The 21,168-nt window shown below is 48.0% G+C and overlaps 1 protein-coding gene across 7 annotated transcripts in view; it reads right to left on the bottom strand.

The window, feature by feature from the left end:
• Positions 1 to 21,168, bottom strand: part of hip1 (huntingtin interacting protein 1) — a 402,236-nt gene that overhangs the window by 42,071 nt on the left and 338,997 nt on the right. For all 7 annotated transcript variants that reach the window (XM_072469314.1, XM_072469320.1, XM_072469315.1 and 4 more), the window contains 4 exons: positions 11,630 to 11,746; positions 10,815 to 10,916; positions 6,767 to 6,961; positions 6,204 to 6,351 (listed from right to left, as the gene is read on the bottom strand). In XM_072469314.1, coding sequence (XP_072325415.1) covers positions 6,204 to 6,351; positions 6,767 to 6,961; positions 10,815 to 10,916; positions 11,630 to 11,746 — 562 coding nt within the window. The remainder of the gene's footprint in view (positions 1 to 6,203; positions 6,352 to 6,766; positions 6,962 to 10,814; positions 10,917 to 11,629; positions 11,747 to 21,168) is intronic.

The raw sequence follows: 21,168 nt of genomic DNA, 5'->3' as shown, positions 1-21,168 counted from the left end.
TGCTCGAGGCGATGCCCTTACTGAGCGGGTACTGACGTATTTCGTCCCCGGTCACTGTGGACATAATTGGGGAAACCAAACAGGGTGAAGACACTACGTAGGGCTTTAATGACGGTGGACGTGGTCATGTCGGGAGAAGGAATTGCAAAGGGGAAGCAGGAGAACTCATCAATAATGTTGAGGAAATATGTATTGCGTTTATTGGAGGGGAGGAGCCCTTTGAAATTGATACTGAGGTGCTCAAAGGGCCGGGAAGCCTTCACCAGGGGCCTTTATCTGGTCGATAGAAGTGCGGTTTACACTCCGCACAGATCTGGCAGTCACTGGTTATGTAAAGATGAGATATGAAGGTTCAGTTAGGGCACTCAAGAGTTACAAGTTAGCTAGGAAGGACCTAAAGAGAGAGCTAACAGGAGCCAGGAGGGGACATGAGAAGTCTTTGGCACGTAGGATCAAGGATAACCCTAAAGCTTTCTATAGATATGTGAGGAATAAACGAATGACTAGGGTAAGAGTAGGGCCAGTCAAGGACAGTAGTGGGAAGTTGTGCTTGGAGTCCGAGGAGGTAGGAGAGGTGCTAAATGAATATTTTTCATCAGTATTCACACAGGAAAAAGACAATGTTATCAAGGAGAATACTGAGATTCAGACTACTAGACTAGAAGGGCTTGAGGTTCATAAGGAGGCGGTGTTAGCAATTCTGGAAAGTGTGAAAATAGATAAGTCCCCTGGCCCAGATGGGATTTATCCTAAGATTCTCTGGGAAGCTAGGGAGGAGATTGCTGAGCCTTTGGCTTTGATCTTTAAGTCATCTTTGTCTACAGGAATAGTGCCAGAAGACCGGAGGATGGCAAATGTTGTCCCCTTGTTCAAGAAGGGGAGTAGAGACAACCCTGGTAACTATAGACCAGTGAGCCTTACTTCTGTTGTGGGCAAAATCTTGGAAAGGTTTATAAGAGATAGGATGTATAATCATCTGGAAAGGAATAATTTGATTAGAGATAGTCAACACGGTTATTGAGTTCTTTGAGAAGGTGACCAAACAGGTGGATGAGGGTAAAGCAGTTGATGTGGTGTATATGGATTTCAGTAAAGCGTTTGATAAGGTTCCCCACGGTAGGCTACTGCAGAAAATACGGAGGCATTGGATTCAGGGTGATTTAGCAGTTTGGATCAGAAATTGGCTAGCTGGAAGAAGACAAAGGGTGGTGGTTGATTGGAAATGTTAAGACTGGAGTCCAGTTACTAGTGGTGTGCCACAAGGATCTGTTTTGGGGCCACTGCTGTTTGTCATTTTTATAAATGACCTGGAGGAGGGCGTAGAAGGATGGGTGAGTAAATTTGCAGATGACACTAAAGTCGGTGGAGTTGTGGACAGTGCGGAAGGATGTTACAAGTTACAGAGGGACATAGATAAGCTGCAGCGCTGGGCTGAGAGGTGGCAAATGGAGCTTAATGCAGAAAAGTGTGAGGCGATTCATTTTGGAAGGAATAACAGGAAGACAGAGTACTGGGCTAATGGTAAGATTCTTGGCAGTGTGGATGAGCAGAGAGATCTCGGTGTCCATGTACATAGATCCCTGAAAGTTGCCACCCAGGTTGAGAGGGTTGTTAAGAAGGAGTACGGTGTGTTAGCTTTTATTGGTAGAGGGATTGAGTTTCGCAGCCATGAGGTCATGTTGCAGCTGTACAAAACTCTGGTGCGGCCGCATTTGGAGTATTGCGTGCAATTCCGGTCGCCGCATTATAGGAAGGATGTGGAAGCATTGGAAAGGGTGCAGAGGAGATTTACCAGAATGTTGCCTGGTATGGAGGGAAGATCTTATGAGGAAAGGCTGAGGGACTGGAGGCTGTTTTCGTTAGAGAGAAGAAGGTTAAGAGGTGACTTAATTGAGGCATACAAGATGATCAGAGGATTGGATAGGGTGGACAGTGAGAGCCTTTTTCCTCGGATGGTGATGTCTAGCACAAGGGGACATAGCTTTAAATTGAGGGCAGATAGATATAAGACAGATGTCAGAGGTAGGTTCTTTACTCAGAGAGTAGTAAGGGCGTGGAATGCCCTGCCTGCAACAGTAGTGGACTCGCCAACACCAAGGGCATACAAATGGTCATTGGATAGACATATGGACGATAAGGGAATAGTGTAGATGGGCTTTAGAGTGGTCTCACAGGTCGGCGCAACATCGAGGGCCGAAGGGCCTGTACTGCGCTGTAATGTTCTATGTTCTGTCGCTCTGACCTCCTCGGTGGAGTAGGGCAGGTTGCGGGCCTTGGTGTAGTGGATAAGCCGGGTGACCCCTGGGTGGCAGAGGTCATCGTGGATAGCCCGCAGTCAGTCATCTTGCGCGCTGGCACATGTGCCGCGGGACAGGGCATCTGGGGGCTCGTTCAGCATCCCAGGACGATATACTATACCGTAATTATAGGTGGAGGGTTTGATCCTCCACCTCATGATCTTATCGTTCTTGATTTTGCCCCGCTGCGTATTATCGGACATGAAGGCTACTGATCATTGGTCGGTGATGAGGATAAACCTCCTACCAGCGAGGCCTCCAGTGCTGTATGGCTTCCACGATGGCTTGGGCCGCCTTTTCGACTGAGGAGTGCCGAATTTCGGAGGTGGTGAGGGTGCGCGAAAAAAACGCCACCGGTCTGCCTGCTTGATTGAGAGCGACCTCTGATGCGCCGCTCTCCACCTGGAAGGGGACGGACTCGTCCACCGTGCGCATCGCGGCTTTGGCGATGTCCGCCTTGATGCAGCTGAAGGCCTGGCGGCCTCAGTTGCCAGTGGAAAGGTGGTCTTGATTAGTGGGCGGGCTTTGTCCGCATAGTTGGGGACCCACTGGGCATAATATGAAAAGAACCTGAGGCACCTCTTCAGGGCCTTGGGGCAGTGGGGGAGGGGGAGTTGCAGGAGGGGGCGCATACGGTCGGGGTCGGGTCCTAGAACCCCGTTCTCCACGACGTAGCCACGACGTGAAGATTTCATTTTCATTTTCATTTCATTTCATTTCATTTTCATTTTCATTTTCATGGCTAGTCTGGTTGTGCGGAAAACGCATTTCTCCTGGTTATAAGTGAGGTTAAGGGTTTGGAGCAATCTGTGTAGGTTGGCATCGTGGCTCTGCTGATCATGGCCGCAGGTGGTGACGTTGCCCAAATACGGAAATGTGGCCCGCAGTCCGTACTGGTCCACCATTCGGTCCATTGTTCTTTGGAACACCGAGACCCCGTTCGTGATGCCAAAGGGGACACGGAGGAAGTGGAAAAGGCGGCCACCTGCCTCAAATGCCGTGTAGTGGCGGTCCTCCGGGTGGATTAGGAGCTGGTGGTATGCAGACTTCAGATCCACTGTGGAGAACACCCGGTAGTGTGCGATCTGGTTAACCATGTCTGCAATCCGGGGAAGGGGTTACGCATCGAGTTGCGTGTACCTGTTTATGGTTTGGCTGTAATCTACAACCATCCGGTTCTTTGCCCCGGTCTTGACGATCACCACCAGAGCTCTCCAGGGGCTATTGCTGGCCTCAATGACTCCCTCCCGCAAGAGTCGCTGGACCTCAGACATGATGAAAGTCCTGTCCTGTATGCTATACCCCTGCTTCTGGTGGCGAATGGTTTGCAGTCGGCGATGAGGTTTACGAAAAGTGGGGGAGGGTCGACCTTTAGCGTCGCGAGGCTACATACGGTGAGTGGGGGTAGGGGTCCCCCGAATTTCAGGGTTAGGCTCCTGAGGTTGCATTGGAAATCTAGTCCCAATAGCAGAGGAGCGCAGAGGTCTGGGCACACATGTAATTTAAAATTGGCGTACTAGGCGCCCTGTATTGCTAGGGTTGCGGTAGTGCACCCTCGGATTTGCACCGAGTGCGACCCAGAAGCGAGGGAGATGGTTTGGTGCGCCGGGAAAATTGGGAGCGAGCACAGTCTTACCATGTCCGGGTGAATGAAGCTCTCTGTGCTCCCGGAGTCGAAGAGGCAAGGCGTTTCGTGCCCGTTTACCCGGACGGTCATCATGGAACTCCGGAGGTGTTTGTCGCGACTGGTCCAGGGTGACCGCGCTGAGTTGCGGGTAGCCGGCGTGGTGGGAGGTGCTGGGGCGGTTCCACGATGGCTGCCCTTGTTGATCGCACGAGTCGAGCGGCGTTGCAGATGGGGCCAAGGTGGAGGCCCCCGTTGGTCGAGCGTGTCGGGCAGTGAGGAAGATGGCGTCAAAGATGGCAGCCCCCATGGATCGCACGTGGCCGGCCGCGTGGGGCAGAATGGCCAAGATGGCGGCCCCCGTGAGTCGCACGTGGTGTGTGGGCTGGAAGATGGCTGCCGCCACAGATAGTACGAGGCTGATAACGCGCCGACAGGAGGCGGAGTCGGCAGACATGCTGCCACACTGCCGGGTCTGCGGGCCTGTGAGTCTGAGGGTCGGGCCTGCAGTTTAGAGTTCTTGGACCTGGCCAGGCAAACTTTGACGAAATGTCCTTTTCTCCCGCAGCTGCTGCAGTTCGCGTTACGGGCCGGGCAGTGCTGCCGGGGGTGTTGGGACTGACCACAGAAATAGCAGAGCAGCCCCCCATGGTGGGAAGGCGGCCGCGCGTCACAGGCCTGGGATAGTCTTTGGTCGGGGGTCCACGAGGGGGTCGCGTGGTCAGCCGGGAACGCGTTAAGGCTTTGGAACGCTACTTCCAGGGAGGAGGCTAATTTTACCGTCTGATCCAGGTCCAGGGCCCCTTTTTCGAGTAGGTGCCGTCTCACGTAGTTGGACCGGACTCCTGCCACGTAGACGCCTCGGGCGGCGAGTTCCATATGTTGAATGGCCGTAACAACCTGGTAGTTGCAGCTGCGTGCGAGGACTTTGAGGTCGCGTAGGTAGTCTTCTAGTGATTCCCCAGGACGCTGGCAGCGAGTGGTGAGGATGTGTCGCGAGTATACCTTTTTCACGGGCCGTACAGAAAGGTGTTCCAGCATCGCAAGGGCGTCTGCGTAGGAGGAGGCCTCGTCAAGTTGAATAGAAATTCAATGGCTCACCCGTGCGTGGAGGAGGCTCAGCTTCTGTTCGTCGGTAACGGAAGGCGTGGAGGAGGCGGCGAGATAGGCCTTGAAACAGCAGAGCCAGTGCGAAAACATTTCTTTCGCCTCCGCGGCCTGCAGATCGAGTTCCAGGCGGTCAGGTTTGAGGGCCGATTCCATAGTTGCGTTGTAGTTGATTAAATTGATGCAACCATTAATTCACTCGAGACAAGAGTAGAAATAAACTGTGGCTTTAATCAACTAGAACAGTGCCTGCCTGCGACTGATCTAACACTGAGAACCACCTACAGGCTGACTGCTCTTTATACCTCCCTTCAAGGGGAGGAGCCACGGGCAGAGCCCATGCAGGCCCCAACATGTTCCCTTATGGATAATGCCATACAATGGCCCATAGGTGGAGCCCACAAGGGCAACAACGTAGCACAGATACAAATACAAGGGCAACAGCATAGCACAGATACAATGGTGGATTATTGATATAATACATTCACCACACGGGTACAATTTATTTCCTTTAAAAAAGTTATACAATTACAATAGCAGGGTGGGTATAAAGGGATATAGGCCATATGCTGGCAAGTGGGACTAAATTAGTGCTAGAAACTGGGCGGCATGGACAAGCTGGGCCGAAGGGCCTGCTTCCATGCTGTAAACATCTATGACTCTAGGTCTTTGGTCTGTGCCACGACACCTGGATGTTCCAGCACAGAGCTTCACCCAATTTTTAAATTTGTCTGAGCAAGTCACAAGGAGAGTCACTTGCCCATGAAAGATTAGAAGCTTTCATTGCCTCTGTCCTGACTGCCCATCTCTCAACTATCAACATGATGAAAGGGTGGGTTCAGATTCATGCTTTCCATGGAACAAGAGTTAACTAATGGTGTTAGCTCGCAGAGTCTCTCACATTTCTCAGCAGTGCCGAGTAATGTCAAGATGTCCTGGCGTAATGAGGACCAAAGATACTCGTGCTGGGCTCCATTTAAACTGTGGTTGAAGGACAATATTCAGCCATAATGTGTTTCCTAGCTCCTGAAACCTAAAGGCAAAATAACGTATTTCTTATCTCAAACCTCCATATTAATCAGCTTCGAAAATAACTTCACACACTATCAACTATTTCAATGACATTTTGGTTCAAACCCTGACCAGCCTCATAACTTCCTGCTTTCTGCATTTACCTGCAGAGCTGGTGCAGCTAATGTGAAGGGGATCATCCATCCTGCTGAGTGCATCCTGAACAATTCCCTCTGCCTCCTCCAGTGCACAGCACAGCAAAGCAAACTGTTCATCGAGTAGCCGCTTCCCCAGAGCTTGCTCGTGGTTCTCCTAAAGAATATAGAACACATGAAGCCACCATGGTACATTCAAAACATATACACCCAGTCCAGTTACACAGCAGAAGCACGCACACCCAGTCTGGGAAGCGGGGGTCTGATTGGCTTATGTGAAATTGTTGCAGATAGAGCAGAGGAACCTCGAGATACAGTTTGGTGCAGCTAGTATAAGTCTCATGACTGAGTTTCTGTACAGAGTGAGTGCTGTAATGTCAGGAAGTGTTGTCCTTCAGGTCATACTGTTCTAGTGGATGTTAAAGATCCAACCAAAGATGTAACAGTGCCACAAGCAGACTATTCACCCCCAGCATGCATCTCAACTGGGTGTGTGTATTTTTGTTGTCAGATCATCAGACATGGAATTTCTTTTCGATACACGAACATGGACTAAGCCACTCAATGCATACTTTCTCATTCAGCTGATTCTGTAGGCCCTCGACCATTTGGCTGGTATTGTCCCTTTCTGCTGATAGAGTCTCCTTCAGCTGCTCCAACTCATCTTCTAGTATGCTTAATGTACACTCCTTCTGGTCAACGGCTTCACTTAACACCTTCTTTTCTGACGTCAGGGATTCAATTGTTGATGCCATCACTGTGCTTGCCTAACAGGGAGAGGAGTAACAAAATGAGAAAGTAATTTGAACTTTACTGAATAAAATACACATGCATTTTCCACAAGAATGTTTTAAAGTTTAAAAACAGATTAAAAGCGATTGAAAGTTAACTTTTATATGTATTTTGTTTGTCCCTTTTTTTTTTTAAAAAAGAGATGTTGCACAGTAATGTGTATATCACAATGAAACAAACATAAGAACACTTTCATTTATTAACAATCATATAACTGTTTTTACATTGCTACAAACTGCATTTTAATTCGTGTTCTATTGTTTTTTTAAATTTAGAGTACCCGATTCTTTTTTTCCCCCCATAATTAAGGGGCAGTTTAGCGTGGCCAATTCGCCTACTCTGCATATCTTTTTGGGTTACGGAGGTGAGACCCACAAGGAGAATGTGCAAACTCCACACAGACAGCGACCCGGGGCCGGAATCAAACCCGGGTCCTCAGTGCCATGAGGCAGCAGTGCTAACCACTGCACCACCGTGCTGCCCATTCGTATTCTATTGTTAACTTTGTGCGAACCTTGATATATCAGGTAGAAAGTATAAAAGAACAAACATTTGGATGAAAGGTCATAAGCATCAAATGTAAACGCAGTTTCTTTCTTTCTAGGGTCACAGTAACAGGAGTGGGTCATTCAGCTCCTCAAGTTTGTTCTGTCAATCAAATAGATCATGGCAAATGTGTAGCTCAACTACACCTACCTGCCTTGGTCTCACAACCCTTAATATACTTGTCTAAGAGAAGTCTAGCAATCTCCATTTAGAAATTCTCAATTGACCTAGGCCCTGACAGTGTTTTGAAGAGAGTGCTCGAACTTCAAAAGTCTCCGAGTGCAGATGTACTCACTGACATGAACTCTGAAAAGCCTACCTCTAATTTTAACGTTATGCTCCCTTGTTCTGAACTCTCCCACCAGATGAAATATATTTTCTCCATCTATCATATCAAGTCTTTTAATCATCTTAAGAGACCTTAATTGGATAACTCCTTAATCTTCTACACTCAAGGAAATATAAACCTAGTATGTGCAACCGGTCCTAATAATGTCTGACCTATTGAGTGCTTGCAGCATTTTCTGTTTTCATAAAGGGACAGAGGGTTCGGAATATAGGAGGAATGGTAGGCCATTTAGCCCCGCGAGCCTACTCAGTCATTCAGCGAGATCATGGATGATCTTCCAACTCAAATGTCATTTTCCTGCACTATCCCTTGAAACCTTTAATGTCTAGCAATCAATAACATCCGCCATACTTAATAGCTGAGCCTCCGCAGCCCTCTGCAGTGCAAAATCCCAAAGATTCATCATTCTCTGAGTGAGCAAGATCCTCATCTGAAGTCTTAAATGGCCAATCTTTAGCCTGAGACTGTGGCCCCAGTTGTCGATCCTCCCAATACCATCCAAAGGAAACATTCTTTCAGCATCTACCCTGTCGAGTCCTGTAAGAATTTTGTCAGCTTCAATAAGATCACCTCTCACTCTTCTATGCTCTAGAGAATACAGGCCCCAACTCCTCAATTGCTCCTCATAAGACAATTCCACCATCACAGGTGGATCCTTGTTGCACTATGACAAGTATATGCTTCCTGGATAAGGAGACCAGAACAGTGCACAAAAGTCCAGGTGCCGCCTCACCAAGGCTCCATACAACTGCAGCAAGGCTTCTTTACTCCTGTGTTCAAATCCTCTTGCATTTGCCTTCCTAATTGTTTTATGCTAGCTTTTAGTGACGTGTGAACAAGGACACCCAGGTCCCTTTGGACATCAACACTTCCCAATCTCTCACCATTTAAGAAATACTCTGTATTTCTGTGAACCAATTAAAATTGCTTGACAAATCGGGCGGCAGAGTGGTTAGCCCCGACACCTCACGCGCCTAGGGCCCAGGTTCGATCCCGGTCCTTGTGGAGTTTGCACTTTCTCCCCGTGTCTGCGTGGGTCTCACCCCCACAACCAAAAAAAATGTGCAGGGTAGGTGAATTGGCCACACTAAATTGACCCTTAATTGGAAAAAAATAATTGGGTCCTCTAAATTTATGTTTTAAAAAAAGACAAAAATCTTTTGTTCATTTACCACTGCAATTTGTACAGATAGTTAGACCAATACAAGGCAAATTAATCTAAATCCAAGTTACTCTCACTCTGGTCACAAGTTTTTAATGAAGCTAGGGCAGCACGGTGGCACACTGCTGCCTCACAGCGCTGAGGACCCAAGTTCGAACCCGGCCCCGGTCATTGTCCGTGTGGAGTTTGCACATTCACTCAGTGTCTGCGTGGGTCTCACCCCCGCAATACAAAGATGTGCAGGCTAGGTGGATTGGCCACGCTAAATTGCCCCTTAGTTGGAAAAAAAAGAATGGATACAGTAAATTTATTTTAAAATATTCTTTTTTTTTTAAAGTTTGTAATGAAGTCTCCTTTAATCAGAAATATCAGTGAATGAACTGCATCTCCTCCACCCCCTGCAACGCTTCTCTTTCCACCCTCAAAATAATTGTGCGCTTTCCACATGGAGCATCACACACCTACAAAAGCGAAACACAACTGCTACACTAAGTTCTCAAGACTGATTCAGCAAGCATCACTCTCACTGCAGAACGGTTGAGACGGAGTTGAACCATGGCCATTATCAGCTAGGTGGTCATGTTCAGCTGTCTCATTAGAATTACAATAATGATCGCACATGACTTTGTCTATATATGTATGTTTCTGGAACCCACCTCTTCGTTCACCTGAGGAAGGAGCAGTGCTCCGAAAGCTAGTGATTCGAAATAAACCTATTGGACTTTAACCTGGTGCTGTAAGACTTCTTACTGTGCTCACCCCACCCAGTCCAACGACGGCATCTCCACATCATGTGCTACTAACAGCGTTCACTAAAGGCAGAGGCCATTACTTTCATCCCGAAACGATTGTTCAACACAAACGACCGCAATATGAATACAATCTGTACATTCTGGTTTAAAATGCAGCCCCACTGGGGAAGAAAAAAAAAAAAAAAGAGAGCCTCCCCCCTCTCCACCACGTATCACACAGCAACCTCTCAAACTCTATACTGCAACGATTGGAAAGCAGGAGGCGGACTGTCACCCAAATAAATCTTCCCCTCCCTCCCATGGCCACCCCACCCTCAAGTCTTCTAAAAATCTGTAATTCAATTTGAGCACCTCTGAGCTGAAAGAGGTGTGGTGATTTGAGAATTTAACAACGCACATTCAAAGCAAGTAAGGACGTACAAAAAGGCCAAATTTGCCAATCTCAAGAGAGAATCAGCGCTCCGGAGCTGTTGCTTTACATCTGGCCCATGCTTCCCTTGTTAGGAATGACGACTGGCAGGGGTTGGAGTAGATTGGTGTATTTAATTTAGTTAAACATAGCCACAAAGTCTAGCTGTCTTGCAAACCAAGATTTGTAAAAACATGACACACACTAACCCAGGCGTTAACCCTTACTTCACCAAATACATACAAGACAATACATATCTGAAATTCCTACATTCATCACACCTCTCTTCACTCAATCCATGCACACTTCAGATTTCCCGGCGGATGCGGTGATCAGGAGCCGATTTTTCCTTTTCATATCCTGGGGTGCTCAGGTTGCTTTCAGTGCCTCAAATTCTGCCCCAACTGAGGTCAGGTAATGCAACAAGAGGGGTCCAAACCTAATCAGGATCCCCTAGCTCGGATGGCTCAGTTCCACATAACCCTGCTCTGAATCATTTTAAACTGATGGTTTTTTATTATTTGGTAAAATTACTCTTGGACTGAACAAAAGGACCATGGAGTTCCTGACCCCGGCCTCGAAGCTTGAAGGCTGGTAATTATAATCTCACCTGCTGAGAGTCCTCGTGTAAGTTTTTCAGGGTTCCCAGTTCCTGATTCCTGGATCGGAGTTCCTTCTGCAGGGACTCTAGGACACGTGTCTGCTCCTGGGCCTGTAGTTTCAGGAAAGAGAAATTTATCAACAAGGCGGCCGGAGACTGGCTGCGGTTTTACAAGTTTTCAAAGAATTGAAAAGCCTACAGGCAAGGTAGTCTCCAGTCTCAGAAACAAAACCTTCCCTTTTAGGCATCTCCTCGCCAATGCCAACGATTGGCCCATTACCCACCTGAAATGCACCCAACTGGATCACTATTCAGCAGCTCCTGCCAGAACTGCACGTGGAGGCACAGGATTGGGTTTGGCTGTCAGTCAAAGATCCTGTCAACACGTGAGCGACAGCTTGCATTTATACAATGCCTTTCACATGCGGAGGTGGTTCACTGGAGTGTTGTCAGACAAAATGTGACACCGAGCTGGATAAGATAATGTTTGGACAGGTGACCAAAAGTTTGGTCAGAGGTAAGTTTTGAGGAACATCGTAAAAAAGAGTTTAAGGAGATGGAGAGATTTGAGGGGTGGCTAGTGAGCAAGGTACATGGGGACAGACGACACTGGGTGGAAAGATACCCTGGCATGAGGGATGGAGGGAGAGAAAAGCAAATGCACAAAAAGAAAGGTTCCACAGAAGCAGTGCAACAGATGCAAGATCAGATCCCTCTCAGCTGAATTGGATTTACAGCACCAGCTTGCAAGGTTGCACAGGTCCGGAGATCAGTCAGCATTGGATAGGGATTTTTTCTGTGATTTGGTCAGCTGCTCCACTCACTTTCTGCTGAAAATCCTGTTTCAGCTGATGCACAGTCTCCTCTAACTCCTTCTTCACCTGCTCCATGTCCTCCTGCGTCTGACGAAACGATGTAATTTGCTTTGTTACCTCAGCGTTCTATATAAATTAAAGCAGGAGCCGTCAGTCTGGGCAATGGGTGGGATAATCAGTCTGCACTTTCAAGCATCATGGTGGCCAGAGAACACATTCAGAGCATGCCTTGGCTTACAAACATTCAACATCAGATTGCATCATACTCAAGTGCCTCATTTTGAGCTCTTTAACAACTCCTCCAACAAAAATAAATCCCTAAACCCCTTTGCCACACTATCTTCAAAAGCCCCTCTCTCTCCTGACATCTTCCTGTGAAGCATGTGAGGGCATTTACCAGAATCATACAGCATGGGCCATCCGACCCATCAAGTCTGTGCCAGCTCATTGAAAGACCTATCCAACTCGGAAAGACCCATTCAAATCATACTATTCCCTCACTCTTTCCCCAGTGCATCGCAAATTTTTATTTTTAAAATTCTTTTTTGCTTCCACCAACTTGTCAGTGCATTATAAATCATCAAACTCGCAGCATTTTTAAAAAAAATTCACATTTTTCACTAATTCACTTGAAGTTGATGTCACAGATAGGACTGATTTCCTAATGTCAAATATTACTGCCCGTCACCCTGCTGTCAATCGTAATTCCGCCAGCCAATTAAACTCTATTATTCCTTTGATTAATTCATTTATATGTCAATAACACAACTTTGCAACTCCAGGTAATGTTCGACCATAGAACCAGGTACCTACATTACTTATTCAATTAATTGGTTTTAAAATATCTAATCGAAATAGATCATGGATTAATGTGTTCTTAATTCCTTGGCTTTGATGCTGCCTTTTTAACAAATGTTTGCACCCGATTATTGATTTAATGCCTCAGCTCCAATAATAATAATCGCTTATTGTCACGAGTAGGCTTCAATGAAGTTACTGTGAAAAGCCCCTAGTCGCCACATTCCGGCGCATGTTTGGGGAGGTTGGTACGGGAATTTGGGATCATGGGATAATATCATGGGATTTGTTATCAAAAATAAAAATCGAAACACAGATATCACAAAAAAAATGGAGCAAATGCAACTTCTCTGGTCATGTTTTATTTCAACACGGAGGATGTCATCAGATGCAGCCATTTATAATCGCAATTCTTCTACGTAAACCTCTACCTTGACCACACGTTCTGTACGTTCCGGCCACGGGACCTCTCAAATAACTCGGACAACTTATGTCCTCACATCTGGGCTTCTGATACCTCAGTGAGTTTGGGAGGTCGCTGACCGTTCTCCCTGCCCAACTCCCGATTTAATCGGTTTCTCGCATTCTAACCGGGGAATTTGCTTCCAGCAAAACCTTTCCGAATCACTAAGTTAGAAGATCAGAAATTATTCCTCAGGAGTACTCAAAACTCAGCCTACCATGCAATATTAACACAAATGTTTCGTGAAAAGAAGTGTCATTTTAACACAAAGAACAAAGTACAGCACAGGAACAGGGCCTTCGGCCCTCCAAGCCTGTGCCGACCATGCTGCCCGTCTAAACTAAAATCTTCTACACTTCCGGGGTCCATATCCCTCTATTCCCATCCATGTATTTGTCAAGATGCCCCTTAAACGTCATTATCGTCCCTGCTTCCACCACCTCCTCCGGCAGCGAGTTCCAGGCACCCACTACCCTCTGCGTAAAAAACTTGCCTCGTACATCTACTCTAAACCTTGCCCCTCTCACCTTAAACCTATGCCCCCTAGTAATTGACTCCTCTACCCCGGGGAAAAGCCTCTGACTATCCACTCTGTCTATGCCCCTCATAATTTTGTAGACCTCTATCAGGTCGCCCCTCAACCGCCGTCGTTCCAGTGAGAACAAACAGAGTTTATTCAACCTCTCCTCATAGCTAATGCCCTCCATACCAGGCAACATCCTGGTAAATCTCTTCTGCACCCTCTCTAAAGCCTCCACATCCTTCTGGTAGTGTGGCGGCCAGAATAGAACACTATACTCCCACGTGTGGCCTAACAAGGTTCTATACAGCTACAACATGACTTGCCAGTTTTGTTTTAAAATGCTTTGCATTTTAACTTATCTCTGCAGTCAGAGATTTTATGGTAATCACCTATTCCACATTTCAAGCAAATAAGACATGAAAACAATGAGAATCAGTTACAGCAAGAAGCAGTAACAGTAAAAGTAGCAAGGCAAGTGTCAACTGCTCCATTCATTTATTGATTTTCTGCTGTGCCCTGACTCTGTTAATTTATTAATTAAATTGTTCGAATGCTCACTGTTCCATTAATTAATTTATTGACTTTTAATGATACCCTATTAAGTTTGTGTTCTGCTTCATTCATTTAGTAAGGTTTTGTTATCTCTTTGCGAATATCAAGATTTACAACATTATCCAGGTCTTAACTCTAACCGAAGAATTGTAGGAGATTGGCGGGTTTATTTAACTAACTGGCCCTGCACACACTAACCCAAGAACCTTACAATAGCTAAGAAGGTGGCCATTCTTGCCATTGTACCTTTACCAGCATTTTGAAAGAAATACCCAATTAGACCCAGCTCTTTACACATCATCCTGCAAATATATGTAGTTTTTTTAAATGTATCCAATTCCTTTCTCACGAGATGACGCGGAACAAGATGGTAGATTTTGGTTTGTAGAAATCGAGATTTGCCTCGTCTAGATGATGGATTGTGTGCAATCAGATCAGAGCAGCGTGATTGGACTAAGTACCTTCGTGACGCGGGTGATGAGAAGTTCTTTGCGCTCTTCTTTTTTAAAAATATAGTTTCTTAGTGAGAACAAAGAAAATTACAGCACCGGAACAGGCCCTGCCCTCCCAGCCTGCGCCGATCCAGATCCTTTATCTAAACCGGTCTTCTATTTTCCAAGGATCTACTTCCCTCTGTTCCCTGCCCGTTCATATATTTGCCTAGATGCATCTTAAATGATGCTATCGTGCCCGCCTCTACCACTTCCGCTGGCAAAGCGTTCCAGGCACCCACCACCCTCTGGGTAAAAAACTTTCCACGCACATCTCCCTGAAACTTTCCCCCTCTCACCTAGAAATCGTGACCCCTTGTAATTGACACCCCATCTTGGGAAAAGCTTGTTGCTATCCACCCTGTCCATACCTCTCAAAATTTTGTAGACCTCAATCAGGTCCCCCCTCAACCTCCGTCTTTCCAATGAAAACAATCCTAATCTACTCAATCTTTCTTCATAGCTAGCACCCTCCATACCAGGCAACGTCCTGGTGAACCTCCTCTGCACCCCCTCTAAAGCATCTACATCCTCCTGGTAATGTGGCGACCAGAACTGCACACAGTATTCCAAATGTGGCCTAACCAAAATCCTATACAACTGTAACATGACCTGCCGACTCTTGTACTCAATACCCCGGCCGATGAAGGCAAGCATGCTGTATGCCTTCTTGACCACTCTATCGACCTGCATTGCCACCTTCAGGGTACAATGGACCTGAACTCCCAGATCTCTCTGTACATCAATTTTCTCCAGGACTCTTCCATTGACCGTATAGTCCGCTCTTGAATTAGATCTTCCAAAATGCATCACCTCGCATTTGCCTGGATTGAACTCCATCTGACATTTCTCTGCCCAACTCTCCAATCTATCTATATTTTGCTGTATTCTCTGACAGTCCTCCTTGCTATCTGCAACTCCACCAATCTGAGTATCATCTTCAAACTTTTTTTTTTAATAAATATTTTATTGAAAATTTTTGGTCAACCAACACAGTACATTGTGCATCCTTTACACAATATTATAACAACACAAATAACAATGACCTATTTTATAAACAAAAAATGAATAAATAATAAATAACAAAAATGAAAACTAACCCTAATTGGCAACTGCCTTATCACAAGTAACACTCTCCAAAAATATAATTTAACAGTCCAAAATATAATTATCTGTCGCAACGACCTATACATATTCTACAGTATATATTAACAACCCTGAGAGTCCTTCTGGTTCCTCCTCGGCCTCTCTCGCCTCCTGCACTCCCGGCTCTTGTGCAACCCCAAATAAAGCCAACCACCAGCTTGGTTCGACCCGGACCCCCACTACTTTTGAAAGCACCTTTGTCACCTCCATCCAAAACCCCTGTAGTGCCGGGCATGACCAAAACATATGGGTATGATTCACTGGGCTTCTTGAGCACCTCGTACACCTATCCTCCAGCCCAAAAAATTAACTGAGCCGTGCTCCAGTCATATGCGCCCTGTGTAATACCTTAAACTGAATCAGGCTTAGCCTGGCACACGAGGACGACGAGTTTACCCTGCTTAGGGCATCTGCCCACAGCCCCTCCTCGATCTCCTCCCCCAGCTCTTCTTCCCATTTCCCTATTAGTTCATCTACCATAGTCTCCCCCTCGTCCCTCATTTCCCTATATATATCTGACACCTTACCATCCCCCACCCATGTCTTTGAGATCACTCTGTCCTGCACCTCTTGTGTCGGGAGCTGCGGGAATTCCCTCACCTGTTGCCTCGCAAAAGCCCTCAGTTGCATATACCTGAATGCATTCCCTTGGGGCATCCCATATTTCTCGGTCAGCGCTCCCAGACTCGCGAACTTCCCATCCACAAACAGATCTTTCAGTTGCGTTATTCCTGCTCTTTGCCACATTCCATATGCCCCATCCATTCCCCCCGGGGCAAACCTATGGTTGTTTCTTATCGGGGACCCCCCCAAGGCTCCAGTCTTTCCCCTATGCCATCTCCACTGTCCCCAAATCTTCAGTGTAGCCACCACCACCGGGCTTGTGGTGTAGTTCCTCGGTGAGAACGGCAATGAGGCTGTCACCATAGCCTGTAGGCTAGTCCCCCTACAGGACACCCTCTCTAATCTCTTCCACGCCGCTCCCTCCTCCTCTCCCATCCACTTACTCACCATTGAAATATTAGCGGCCCAATAATACTCACTTAGGCTCGGTAGTGCCAGCCCCCCCCTATCCCTGCTACGCTGTAAGAATCCCTTCCTCACTCTCAGGGTCTTCCCGGCACACACAAAACCCATGATGCTCTATTCAATCCTTTTAAAAAAAGCCTTCGTGATCACCACCGGGAGGCACTGAAACACAAAGAGGAATCTCGGGAGGACCACCATCTTAACCGCCTGCACCCTCCCTGCCAGTGACAGGGATACCATATCCCATCTCGTGAAATCCTCCTCCATTTGTTCCACCAACCGCGTTAAATTTAACCTATGCAATGTGCCCCAATTCTTGGCTATCTGGATCCCCAGGTAACGAAAGTCCCTTGTTACCTTGCTCAACGGTAGGTCCTCTATTTCTCTACTCTGCTCCCCTGGATGCACCACAAACAACTCACTTTTCCCCATGTTCAATTTATACCCTGAAAAATCCCCAAACTCCCCAAGTATCCGCATTATTTCTGGCATCCCCTCCGCCGGGTCTGCCACGTCTAGTAGCAAATCGTCCGCATACAAAGATACCCGGTGTTCTTCTCCTCCTCAAAGTACTCCCCTCCACTTCTTGGAACCCCTCAACGCTATCGCCAGGGGCTCAATCGCCAGTGCAAACAATAATGGGGACAGAGGGCATCCCTGCCTTGTCCCTCGATGGAACCGAAAATATGCAGATCCCCGTCCATTCGTGACCACGCTCGCCATCGGGGCCCTACACAACAGCTGCACCCATCTAACATCCCCCCTCTCCAAAACCAAATCTCCTCAACACCTCCCACAAATAATCCCACTCCGCTCTATCAAATGCTTTCTCGGCATCCATCGCCACTACTATCTCCGTTTCCCCCTCTGGTGGGGCCATCATCATTACCCCTAACAGCCTCCGTATATTCGTGTTCAGCTGTCTCCCCTTCACAAACCCAGTTTGGTCCTCGTGGACCACCCCCGGGACACATTCCTCCATTCTCATTGCCATTACCTTGGCCAGGATCTTGGCATCTACATTTAGGAGGGAAATAGGTCTATAGGACCCGCATTGTAGCGGGTCCTTTTCCTTCTTTAAGAGAAGCGATATCGTTGCTTCAGACATAGTCGGGGGCAGTTGTCCCCTTTCCTTTGCCTCATTAAAGGTCCTCGTCAATACCGGGGCAAGCAAGTCCACATATTTTCTATAGAATTCGACTGGGAATCCATCCGGTCCCGGGGCCTTTCCCGCCTGCATGCTCCTAATTCCTTTCACCACTTCTTCTACCTCGATCTGTGCTCCCAGTCCCACCCTTTCCTGCTCTTCCACCTTGGGAAATTCCAGCCGATCCAAGAAGCCCATCATTCTCTCCCTCCCATCCGGGGGTTGAGCTTCATATAATTTTTTATAAAATGTCTTGAACACTCCATTCACTCTCTCCGCTCCCCGCTCCATCTGTCCTTCCTCATCCCTCACTCCCCCTATTTCCCTCGCTGCTCCCCTTTTCCTCAATTGGTGTGCCAGCAACCTGCTCGCCTTCTCCCCATATTCGTACTGTACACCCTGTGCCTTCCTCCATTGTGCCTCTGCAGTGCCCGTAGTCAGCAAGTCAAATTCTACATGTAGTCTTTGCCTTTCCCTGTAGTCCCTCCTCCGGTGCTTCCGCATATTGTCTGTCCACCCTCAAAAGTTCTTGCAGCAACCGCTTCCGTTCCTTACTCTCCTGCTTCCCTTTATGTGCCCTTATTGATATCAGCTCCCCTCTAACCACCGCCTTCAGCGCTTCCCAGACCACTCCCGCCTGGACCTCCCCATTATCATTGAGTTCCAAGTACTTTTCAATGCACCCCCTCACCCTTAAACACACACCCTCATCTGCCATTAGTCCCATGTCCATTCTCCAGGGTGGGCGCCCACCTGTTTCCTCCCCTATCTCCAAGTCTACCCAGTGTGGAGCGTGATCCGAAATGGCTATAGCCGTATACTCCGTTCCCCTCACCTTCGGGATCAACGCCCTTCCCAGCACAAAAAAGTCTATTCGCGAGTAGACTTTATGGACATAGGAGAAAAACGAGAACTCCTTACTCCTAGGTCTGCTAAATCTCCACGGTCTACACCTCCCAGCTGCTCCATAAAATCTTTTAAGTACCTTGGCTGCTGCCGGCCTCCTTCCAGTCCTGGACTTCGACCTATCCAGCCCTGGTTCCAACACCGTATTAAAATCTCCCCCCATTATCAGCTTTCCCATCTCTAGGTCCGGAATGCGTCCTAGCATCCGCCTCATAAAATTGGCATCATCCCAGTTCGGGGCATATACGTTTACCAAAACCACCGTCTCCCCCTGTAGTTTGCCACTCACCATCACGTATCTGCCCCCGTTATCCGCCACTATAGTCTTTGCCTCGAACATTACCCGCTTCCCCACTAATATAGCCACCCCCCTGTTTTTCGCATCTAGCCCCGAATGGAACACCTGCCCCACCCATCCTTTGCGTAGCCTAACCTGGTCCATCAGTTTCAGGTGCGTTTCCTGTAACATAACCACATCTGCCTTAAGTTTCTTAAGGTGTGCGAGTACCCGTGCCCTCTTTATCGGCCCGTTCAGCCCTCTCACGTTCCACGTGATCAGCCGGGTTGGGGGGCTTCCTACCCCACCCACCCCCCCCCCCCTTGTCGATTAGCCATCCCCTTTTTCCAGCTCCTCACCCGGTTCCCACGCAGCTGTATCTCCCCCAGGCGGTGCCCCCCCCGCCCATCCCCTCCCATACCAGCTCCCCCCTCTCCCCAGCAGCAGCAACCCAGTAGTTCCCCCCTCCCACCCACCCCGCTAGATCCCCCGCTAGCGTAATTACTCCCCCCATGTTGCTCCCAGAAGTCAGCAAACTCTGGCCGACCTTGGCTTCCCCCCGTGACCTCGGCTCGCACCGTGCGACGCCCCTTCCTTCCTGCTTCTCTATTCCCGCCATGATTATCATAGTGCGGGAACCAAGCCCGTGCTTCTCCCTTGGCCCCGCCCCCAATGGCCAAAGCCCCATCTCCTCCACCTCCCCTCCTCCCCCCATCACCACCTGTGGAAGAGAGAAAAGTTACCACATCGCAGGATTAGTACATAAAACTCCTCTTTCCCCCCTTTTTAACCCCCCCTCTTCGCCCCCCACATTCGCCCCACCACTTTGTTCAAACGTTCTTTTTAATAACCCGCTCATTCCAGTTTTTCTTCCACAATAAAAGTCCACGCTTCATCCGCCGTCTCAAAGTAGTGGTGCCTCCCTCGATATGTGACCCACAGTCTTGCCGGTTGCAGCATTCCAAATTTTATCTTCTTTTTATGAAGCACCGCCTTGGCCCGATTAAAGCTCGCCCTCCTTCTCGCCACCTCCGCACTCCAGTCTTGATAAACGCGGATCACCGCGTTCTCCCATTTACTGCTCCGAGTTTTCTTTGCCCATCTAAGGACCATTTCTCTATCCTTAAAACGGAGGAATCTCACCACTATGGCTCTGGGAATTTCTCCTGCTCTCGGTCCTCGCGCCATCACTCGGTATGCTCCCTCCACCTCTAACGGACCCGCCGGGGCCTCCGCTCCCATTAACGAGTGCAGCATCGTGCTCACATATGCCCCGACGTCCGCTCCCTCCACACCTTCAGGAAGACCAAGAATCCTCAGGTTGTTCCTCCTTGCGTTGTTCTCCAGTGCCACCAACCTTTCCACACATCGTTTCTGATGTGCCTCATGCGTCTCCGTCTTCACCACCAGGCCCTGTATGTCGTCCTCATTCTCGGCTGCCTTTGCCTTCACGACCCGAAGCTCCCGCTCCTGGGTCTTTTGTTCCTCCTTTAGCCCTTCGATCGCCTGTAGTATCGGGGCCAACAGCTCTTTCTTCATTTCCTTTTTGAGCTCTTCCACACAGCATTTCAAGAACTCTTGTTGTTCAGGGCCCCATGTTAAACTGCCACCTTCCGACGCCATCTTGGTTTTTGCTTGCCTTCCTTGCCGCTGTTCTAAAGGATCCACTGCAATCCGGCCACTTTCTCCTCCTTTTTTCATCCGTATCCAGGGGGGATTCCCTTCTGGTTTACCGCAGTGTTTTTAGCCGTCAAAATTGCCGTTGGGGCTCCTATCAAGAGCCCAAAAGTCCGTTTCACCGGGAGCTGCCGAAACGTGCGACTCAGCTGGTCATCGCCGCACCCGGAAGTCATCATCTTCAAACTTGCTAATCAGACCACCTATACCTTCGTCCAGATCATTTATGTATATCACAAACAACAGTGGTCCGAGCACAGATCCCTGTGGAACACCACTAGTCATCTTTCTCCATTTTGAGACACTCCCTTCCACCACTACTCTCGGTCTCCTGTTGCCCAGCCAGTTCTTTATCCATCTAGCTAGTACACCCTGGACCCCATGAGACTTCACTTTTTCCATCAACCTGCAATGGGAAACTTTATCAAACGCTTTACTGAAAAAATGAAATGAAAATCGCTTATTGTCACGAGTAGGCTTCAATGAAGTTACTGTGAAAAGCCCCTAGTCGCCACATTCCGGCACCTGTTTGGGGAGGC

This window comes from Scyliorhinus torazame, chromosome 12, assembly GCF_047496885.1.
Source record: "Scyliorhinus torazame isolate Kashiwa2021f chromosome 12, sScyTor2.1, whole genome shotgun sequence".
NCBI classification, from domain to species: domain Eukaryota; kingdom Metazoa; phylum Chordata; class Chondrichthyes; order Carcharhiniformes; family Scyliorhinidae; genus Scyliorhinus; species Scyliorhinus torazame.
Note: the sequence above shows the minus strand (reverse complement) of the source record. Positions and strands in the feature narration are given on the sequence as shown.